Source organism: Diabrotica virgifera, chromosome 10 (assembly GCF_917563875.1).
Source record: "Diabrotica virgifera virgifera chromosome 10, PGI_DIABVI_V3a".
Taxonomy (NCBI): Eukaryota; Metazoa; Arthropoda; class Insecta; order Coleoptera; family Chrysomelidae; genus Diabrotica; species Diabrotica virgifera.
Window position 1 is genome coordinate 89,587,676 of NC_065452.1, and position 10,202 is coordinate 89,597,877.

Here is a 10,202-nt window from a genome sequence, read left to right on the forward strand (position 1 = left end):
TTTTTTTATTGTCTGTTTGAGATGCACTTTAAGAATGCATTTTTGTATGCAATTTTTCAATATTATCTCATGGCTAGGGGTCACAAAGTTTCCTGGCGCATTCACGAATCGAATGCAAAAAGAATTATTAAGATCCGTCTTGTCGTTTTTTTTTTTCGGAGGTTCAGTGCTTTATTGCCCCGCCTAATAGTCACTGTAGACTTTTCTATGTTGCCCTTCTATAAATATTTAATATTTTCGTTACAGTATATTTAGTCCAGGGCGCATCTGTTTTGAGATGGACGTTGACAGGTGACTCAAATTTTTTTGCAGAAATTGCTTGAAAATAACTCAAATAATAATATTTGAGTTATCCTCCCACTCAAAATGGTACGGAACAAAATCAATTTTAAATAATCAAGTTTAAATAATCAAAATGTCAAAATATGAAGGAAAAATTCGATTTTTTTATTGGTTTTTTTATTAGAACTTTAAAACTGTTCATTTCTGAGAAAAGCTGTACTGACATAAAAGTTGCGTAATTAAATTTCCTATAATACAGAATTGGCTAAAAATTTTAAAAATAGTTACCCTTGTTGCAAAATAGCAATAATTGCGAAAAAAACCATACAAAAACAAGTATTCGCATTTTACGTTTTTCAACCATTTACGCTACACTTGGGACCTTCATATTTTACCCAGAAAAACTTTATGATATAGTAAAACAACACTGTAACTTTAATTAAGATCGGTTTAATAGATTTTGCAAAATAAATTTTGCAATCTAGCTTTCGCAAAAAAAATTCATTTTTTTTAATTTTGCGGGACTGAAAATAAAGCAGATAGCAAGTTGATTTTTTTTGCTTATAGAAGTGTACTGTACCTTTCATTTGCAATTTGCAAAATTAAAATCGATTAATTACCACGGCGTCAGGAAATTTTTTAAATAAACATTAATTTTTGGTGCTACGCGCAGGACAGCGGTGTTCTATTCATACAAGTTGATTTCCACCAAAATTTCTTCAAATCTTTATCTAATATATTATTTTCTTACTCTATATTTTGTTGTATTTTAATATTTTAATTCCACAAAAATCAAACTAATTTTATTATTGTTTGTGAAATATTGTTTAAACAATTGCATATATTTAAAAATAATAAACTATTATTCTCTAAGTTAAAATATATGAACAAAGAAAGTTTTTGCTAAAAAAGTGTTATTTCAAAAGATAGAGTTTGTGTTTTTATTTTGCAATAAACAAATTTATTTATTTATATCGAAATGTAATAAAAATTAAAATGTATCAATCATTATCAAAGGTCATTGGAATGCCCAATCAGAGCAAACTATCCGCTGTCCTGCGCGTAGCACCAATAATTAATGTTCATTTAAAAAAATTCCTGACGCCGTGGTAGTTTGTAGATTTTAATTTTGCAAATGAAAGGTACAGTACACTTCTATGTGCAAAAAAAATTAAACTTGCTATCTGCTTTATTTTCAGTCCTGTAACATTTTGAAAAATTGAATTTTTTTTGCGAAAGCTGGATTGCAAAATTTATTTTGGAAAATCTATTAAACCGATCTATACAAATTTACAGTACTGTTTTACTGTATTATAAAGTTTTTCTGGGTGAAACATGAAGGTCCTAAGTGTAGCATAAATTTTTGAAAAACGTAAAATGCGAATACTTTTTTTGTATGTTTTTTTCGCAATTATTGCTATTTTGCAACAAGGGTGACTATTTTTTAAACTTTTAACCAACTCTATATTGTAGGAAATTTAATTACGCAACTTTTATGTCAGTACAACTTTTCTCGGAAATAAATACTTTTAAAGTTATAATCAAAAAACGAAGAAAAAAATCGAATTTTTCCTTCATTTTTTGACATTTTGATTATTTAAACAATGTTCCGGACCTTTTTGAGAGGGAGGATAACTCAAATATTATTATTTGAGTTATTTTCAAGCAATTTCTGCAAAAAAATTTGAGTCACCTCTCAACGTCCAAATGTACTAATATTTTTACAGATGCGCCCTGGTCTAATTTTTCTAATCGTTTAATGTGTTCACTATCTCATAAAGTGTGAATTTTATTTTTCTTAGAGACTAGTACCCAGATTATCTGCTTACATCTCCTTTGAATCGTGCGCAACTGGCTCTGCTGTCGTATTTAATCCATCCATTTTATGGACTTAGACGAATTAGTCAAACGGTACTTATACATTTAGGGCAATAAAATCATCAAACACATATTTAACTACTTCTATTACCCCGGGGGCTTCTGCATCTAATTATCTGGCCACCTAAGTGTAATCAATATGCTTTTCGGAGACCACCGGGATAAAAAATGGTGACAAAAGCATATAAAAAGGCAGCATTATCTTTAAACAGGAGATTAATCTGTACGTTTTCGTGTTCTTGGCCTTTTAAAGTCTCAGTGTTTTTGTTGATATAAAAGTTTTATGTGTCTACATTAATTTTTTTCTTTTTTACTTTGGAAAGTTTGCAATAAATTCGATTAATGTGGTTCTTGTGTGAGCGGTTTCGTTGTTAATATCGGATTACTTTTTTAGAACTCGACAGAGACGAAAATACCTGTATATAAAAAATTTTGGGTCGTCTGTTAACGAAAATTTCCCTTAAACATATAATGCGCATGTCGTATACAGCTGGAAACCTCTAGTTTATAACTTAATTTTTCTCCATGCGTTTCTACACTACTCCAAGGAATTAACGCACCACCTTAAAAATGGGTAATTTTTGACGTCTCTAATTTCCTAATCTTGTCGTCCAATTTAAATGATTTTTTTAATATCTTATAGCCTTAGTCTTTAACAATATCGCTGTAATAAAATGGTTCTTCTTCTTCTTACTCTCTTTCTTGGCTTCCATACTTGTGCATCTGCCAGTACATTTGATTATATTGCAGCTCGCCTTGCTCTAAGCAATGCTGCAACACTGACATGAAAACCTAAAAATGTTGCCTTGATTTACCAAGTAACCAGGGGAATATTGGGGGACGTAAGTGCGGGTCGAAGTATTTTAAATTCATAAATTCATTTTGTTAATATTTAAATGAATAATCACTGCCTCTAGTTGTTCAGGGGTAAGATGTTGCAATATATTTTGAACATTGGAATTCTTTGGTACTCCTAATTTTTTAAGTTCGATTCTCAAATTAAACTGCTTGGATACTCTTATTGGACACTGCAGAAGAATATGATCTAGATCCTCAATTTTTCCGCATTCACAGTAAGGATGTTATTTTACTTTTAATCTATATAGATGTGAGCATGTGCAACAATGTCCTGTTCTCATTCTTATTATATTTGTCAAATGCCTTCTATCATACATATATATATATATATATATATATATATATATATATATATATATATATATATATATATATATATATATATATATATATATATATATATATATATATATATATATATAGGAATTCTGAGGTTATTGGGATATGCAGCGGTGAAATAAGTGTACTCTTTTAACTAAGTTTCAAGCTTTCGAAAATGTTTATTTTCATCATCAGGAATAACTGACATAAAGTGCTACTGTTAGTACAGCATCCTCGAAAACATACAGTACAAGGTGTAAAGGTTTAAAAACTTACGTTATTGAGATTTGCTTTCCGTGGATGTTATACTCACAGGTGACAAATTCACGCACCACTCATTGATTGAGTCAAATATTAAAAAATACATGGTGTAAAAGACCAAATTGACAAATTATTTTCTACACTAACACATAAGAAAAAGACAATTAAAAAGGTTTACATGCCACGTGTGCCGGCAAGTGTGAAATGTGAGGTTAGAAGTCAATGTCATTCCTGGACATACGCAAATGACATCACTTCTTCTTTTTTCTTTGTCTTATGTAGTACTAATACTTTAAGAATACACATCAAAAATTTACCAGAGTTTTGTTTGAAGTTAAAAACCAAAATTATAAATAATTTACATTTCAATGTACTGAAAGCTGGAAACTTTACAATGAATCAGTTGAAAAGACATCATTGAAATGAGGATAGTTGTCCAAACATAATAGATATGAGTAAATAGAGCTTAATTGATTTATGTCACTCCTTTTGTTCATTGCATTAGAATTCTGCGAAATGAAAGCCATCTCTAAGAACAGTCTTTTAGTATAGTTGGATTCAGAAGCTAAAACTCTGACCGATTCGTAATTCATTTTGTGATGTTCTTTATTAACATGTTCGGCAAGAGCAGATCTTTCAGGATATAATCTGCTATCACTGCGGTGACTAACTAAACGACTACCTAAATTGCGTGCGGTTTGTCCAACATATACCAAATTACAGTTGTTACAGGGAATCTGGTAGACAACGTTAGAACAATCCCTAATGTCACTCTTGTCCTTAACCTTTGAAAATATAGATCGTGAAGTTAAAGATGTTTTAAAGGCTATTTTCAAGTTAGGGATGTCTTTAAACAGTCTAGCCAGTCTGGGTGTTATGCCTTTCACGTATTTTAAAGAAGTATATAAACAATTGGCATTTTGTTCTCCGCTTGTAACAGTAATTTGCAACTCATCATTGTGGCGTATTATGTCAGGGGTCAAACTGAATAATATCTTGGTGACTAGGTGTTTTGGATAAGAGTTGTCGATAAAAAGGTTAGACAGGATTCTCAGGTTCTTCTGATGGCAAGAAGGATCACTGATAGCTATGATTCTAGCCTTCATTTGCTTAATCAAGTTGATTTTTATTGAGTGTCGATGATATGACCAATAGTTAAGAAAACGTCCAGAACTATGAGGTTTTCTATGCCAGTCAATTCTCAGGGAGTTGTTATGGGTTCTAATGAACCGGGTATCAAGAAAGGGGACTGAGCATAGATCATCCTCATGTTCAATTGTGAACTGTAATAGAGGGTCATAACTATTGAATACTTGCAAAATTTCAGCTGATCTATTGCTAGGAATAGCGAGGATTAAGTCATCCACATACTTTTTAACAAAAGGAATATAGAAGGACAATTCTGGGATCACCATATCCAGTAAATGATCCATCACATAACAGGCCAGAATGGGAGAGATAGTACCTCCCATAGGAGTCCCTTGTGTTTGTCTAAACACAGTATTAACAGGGTATAAGGGTGTCATACCCAAGTTTTACGCTTTACCTAAGATTCATAAACCACAGCTTTCGGTACGTCCCATTGTTGCATGCATTGGTTCACCTACTAATTTATTAGCATCTTTTTTGACTGAGATTTTGACCAATGCATATGTCTCTAATGAATATGACGTAAAAAGTTCTTTTGATGTCTTTAACAGCTTTAACAACTATCAGTTACCTGAGGGCTATGTTATTATCAGTCTGGATGTAGTCTCTTTGTTCACTAATGTACATCTAGATGCAGCCTTAATAGCTGTTGAAAACAATTGGAATTTTATTAGTTCTCATTGCAATATTAGCTTGGAATCTTTCAAAAAACTCATCTCCTTTCTTTTTAACAACACCTATTTCACATTTAACAATACTGTGTTTAGACAAACACAAGGGACTCCTATGGGAGGTACTATCTCTCCCATTCTGGCCTGTTATGTGATGGATCATTTACTGGATATGGTGATCCCAGAATTGTCCTTCTATATTCCTTTTGTTAAAAAGTATGTGGATGACTTAATCCTCGCTATTCCTAGCAATAGATCAGCTGAAATTTTGCAAGTATTCAATAGTTATGACCCTCTATTACAGTTCACAATTGAACATGAGGATGATCTATGCTCAGTCCCCTTTCTTGATACCCGGTTCATTAGAACCCATAACAACTCCCTGAGAATTGACTGGCATAGAAAACCTCATAGTTCTGGACGTTTTCTTAACTATTGGTCATATCATCGACACTCAATAAAAATCAACTTGATTAAGCAAATGAAGGCTAGAATCATAGCTATCAGTGATCCTTCTTGCCATCAGAAGAACCTGAGAATCCTGTCTAACCTTTTTATCGACAACTCTTATCCAAAACACCTAGTCACCAAGATATTATTCAGTTTGACCCCTGACATAATACGCCACAATGATGAGTTGCAAATTACTGTTACAAGCGGAGAACAAAATGCCAATTGTTTATATACTTCTTTAAAATACGTGAAAGGCATAACACCCAGACTGGCTAGACTGTTTAAAGACATCCCTAACTTGAAAATAGCCTTTAAAACATCTTTAACTTCACGATCTATATTTTCAAAGGTTAAGGACAAGAGTGACATTAGGGATTGTTCTAACGTTGTCTACCAGATTCCCTGTAACAACTGTAATTTGGTATATGTTGGACAAACCGCACGCAATTTAGGTAGTCGTTTAGTTAGTCACCGCAGTGATAGCAGATTATATCCTGAAAGATCTGCTCTTGCCGAACATGTTAATAAAGAACATCACAAAATGAATTACGAATCGGTCAGAGTTTTAGCTTCTGAATCCAACTATACTAAAAGACTGTTCTTAGAGATGGCTTTCATTTCGCAGAATTCTAATGCAATGAACAAAAGGAGTGACATAAATCAATTAAGCTCTATTTACTCATATCTATTATGTTTGGACAACTATCCTCATTTCAATGATGTCTTTTCAACTGATTCATTGTAAAGTTTCCAGCTTTCAGTACATTGAAATGTAAATTATTTATAATTTTGGTTTTTAACTTCAAACAAAACTCTGGTAAATTTTTGATGTGTATTCTTAAAGTATTAGTACTACATAAGACAAAGAAAAAAGAAGAAGTGGTGTCATTTGCGTATGTCCAGGAATGACATTGACTTCTAACCTCACATTTCACACTTGCCGGCACACGTGGCATGTAAACCTTTTTAATTGTCTTTTTCTTATGTGTTAGTGTAGAAAATAATTTGTCAATTTGGTCTTTTACACCATGTATTTTTTAATATTTGACTCAATCAATGAGTGGTGCGTGAATTTGTCACCTGTGAGTATAACATCCACGGAAAGCAAATCTCAATAACGTAAGTTTTTAAACCTTTACACCTTGTACTGTATGTTTTCGAGGATGCTGTACTAACAGTAGCACTTTATTTCAGTTATTCCTGATGATGAAAATAAACATTTTCGAAAGCTTGAAACTTAGTTAAAAGAGTACACTTATTTCACCGCTGCATATCCCAATAACCTCAGAATTCCGTTTTCTACGTTGTCAGCAAAGACTTCTTTTCCTTTTCTTTTTAAGGCATGGGATTTTATCAGAACATCGCATATCGCTATGGTGACCTCGCTGTACGGGCACTCAAGGATTGGTCAAAGACTAAACAAAAATTGGCAAGAGAATACAATAAAAGATGTTTTTTATTAAGATGTAGATCATCAAACATTTCACCTACACACATCATACACTCCACTTCATCCATCACTAAATTATTACAAAGACAGGACATCCAGTCGAACAAGGATGCTTTACAATTTACCAGGTTAGAAAACAGAATTTTGAATTTAGAAATTTCTAATTGCATTAAAGTCATTAACAATTTAGAGTCTAATTTATCTAAACTCAAAAGAGACATCATTGACTTTACTTCTGAATTCATTTTTAACAACTTTTCTAGTAAACAACAAGTTTTATATAACAAAACTTTTCATAAAACCAAATTAGTAAATACTAACAAATATAATAGATTATTTAATCAAGAACTGAACTTGAAACTAAAGACAAAACCGGGTTGGATTAAGAACCTCTCCAATGTAACCTTGCCCGATGATATTTCTAGATTTTTGTCTTTGGGTCCAAAGTTCAGTATAGAACCTATTGTAGGGAAAGATATCCCTATCAGGGATATGTTGGCTGACGTTGAAACAATTATGCACTCTGTCACGGATGCACAACTGAGGGACGTGCTAGTAGCTAAATCTACGTACATCATTACTGATTATGTACATAAAAATAACAGTAAGAGTAGCTTTAACTTCTACAGAGCTATGTTACATAAAACTCGTAAGTTTCTTAGTGAAAACACTAACATTATTGTCATGCCTTCTGACAAATGTAATGTAACTGTAGTTCTGGAGAAGCAGAGATACTTAGATCTATGTCTCCAATTGCTAAATTCTGATAACATATATGAGAGATTGAACAGAGATCCAACTAATACTGTTCAAACTAAATGCAATAACCTCATCAAGGAATTATGCAGTTCGGGACAAATAGATGATGATACAAAGAAAAAATTAACAGGGTATAAGGGTGTCATACCCAAGTTTTACGCTTTACCTAAGATTCATAAACCACAGCTTTCGGTACGTCCCATTGTTGCATGCATTGGTTCACCTACTAATTTATTAGCATCTTTTTTGACTGAGATTTTGACCAATGCATATGTCTCTAATGAATATGACGTAAAAAGTTCTTTTGATGTCTTTAACAGCTTTAACAACTATCAGTTACCTGAGGGCTATGTTATTATCAGTCTGGATGTAGTCTCTTTGTTCACTAATGTACATCTAGATGCAGCCTTAATAGCTGTTGAAAACAATTGGAATTTTATTAGTTCTCATTGCAATATTAGCTTGGAATCTTTCAAAAAACTCATCTCCTTTCTTTTTAACAACACCTATTTCACATTTAATAATACTGTGTTTAGACAAACACAAGGGACTCCTATGGGAGGTACTATCTCTCCCATTCTGGCCTGTTATGTGATGGATCATTTACTGGATATGGTGATCCCAGAATTGTCCTTCTATATTCCTTTTGTTAAAAAGTATGTGGATGACTTAATCCTCGCTATTCCTAGCAATAGATCAGCTGAAATTTTGCAAGTATTCAATAGTTATGACCCTCTATTACAGTTCACAATTGAACATGAGGATGATCTATGCTCAGTCCCCTTTCTTGATACCCGGTTCATTAGAACCCATAACAACTCCCTGAGAATTGACTGGCATAGAAAACCTCATAGTTCTGGACGTTTTCTTAACTATTGGTCATATCATCGACACTCAATAAAAATCAACTTGATTAAGCAAATGAAGGCTAGAATCATAGCTATCAGTGATCCTTCTTGCCATCAGAAGAACCTGAGAATCCTGTCTAACCTTTTTATCGACAACTCTTATCCAAAACACCTAGTCACCAAGATATTATTCAGTTTGACCCCTGACATAATACGCCACAATGATGAGTTGCAAATTACTGTTACAAGCGGAGAACAAAATGCCAATTGTTTATATACTTCTTTAAAATACGTGAAAGGCATAACACCCAGACTGGCTAGACTGTTTAAAGACATCCCTAACTTGAAAATAGCCTTTAAAACATCTTTAACTTCACGATCTATATTTTCAAAGGTTAAGGACAAGAGTGACATTAGGGATTGTTCTAACGTTGTCTACCAGATTCCCTGTAACAACTGTAATTTGGTATATGTTGGACAAACCGCACGCAATTTAGGTAGTCGTTTAGTTAGTCACCGCAGTGATAGCAGATTATATCCTGAAAGATCTGCTCTTGCCGAACATGTTAATAAAGAACATCACAAAATGAATTACGAATCGGTCAGAGTTTTAGCTTCTGAATCCAACTATACTAAAAGACTGTTCTTAGAGATGGCTTTCATTTCGCAGAATTCTAATGCAATGAACAAAAGGAGTGACATAAATCAATTAAGCTCTATTTACTCATATCTATTATGTTTGGACAACTATCCTCATTTCAATGATGTCTTTTCAACTGATTCATTGTAAAGTTTCCAGCTTTCAGTACATTGAAATGTAAATTATTTATAATTTTGGTTTTTAACTTCAAACAAAACTCTGGTAAATTTTTGATGTGTATTCTTAAAGTATTAGTACTACATAAGACAAAGAAAAAAGAAGAAGTGGTGTCATTTGCGTATGTCCAGGAATGACATTGACTTCTAACCTCACATTTCACACTTGCCGGCACACGTGGCATGTAAACCTTTTTAATTGTCTTTTTCTTATGTGTTAGTGTAGAAAATAATTTGTCAATTTGGTCTTTTACACCATGTATTTTTTAATATTTGACTCAATCAATGAGTGGTGCGTGAATTTGTCACCTGTGAGTATAACATCCACGGAAAGCAAATCTCAATAACGTAAGTTTTTAAACCTTTACACCTTGTACTGTATGTTTTCGAGGATGCTGTACTAACAGTAGCACTTTATTTCAGTTATTCCTGATGATGAAAATAAACATTTTCGAA

The 10,202-nt window shown here is 32.8% G+C and overlaps 1 protein-coding gene across 1 annotated transcript; it reads left to right on the plus strand.

Annotated features, from left to right (window-relative positions):
- The first annotated feature begins 5,673 nt into the window (after nt 1-5,673).
- Nucleotides 5,674-9,987, plus strand: LOC126878721 (uncharacterized). Its single transcript, XM_050641594.1, has 2 exons — nt 5,674-6,992; nt 7,068-9,987. The coding sequence occupies exon 2, from the start codon at nt 7,216-7,218 to the stop codon at nt 9,718-9,720; it is 2,505 nt and encodes an 834-aa protein (XP_050497551.1). The 5' UTR covers nt 5,674-6,992; nt 7,068-7,215; the 3' UTR covers nt 9,721-9,987.
- The last annotated feature ends 215 nt before the right edge of the window (nt 9,988-10,202 follow it).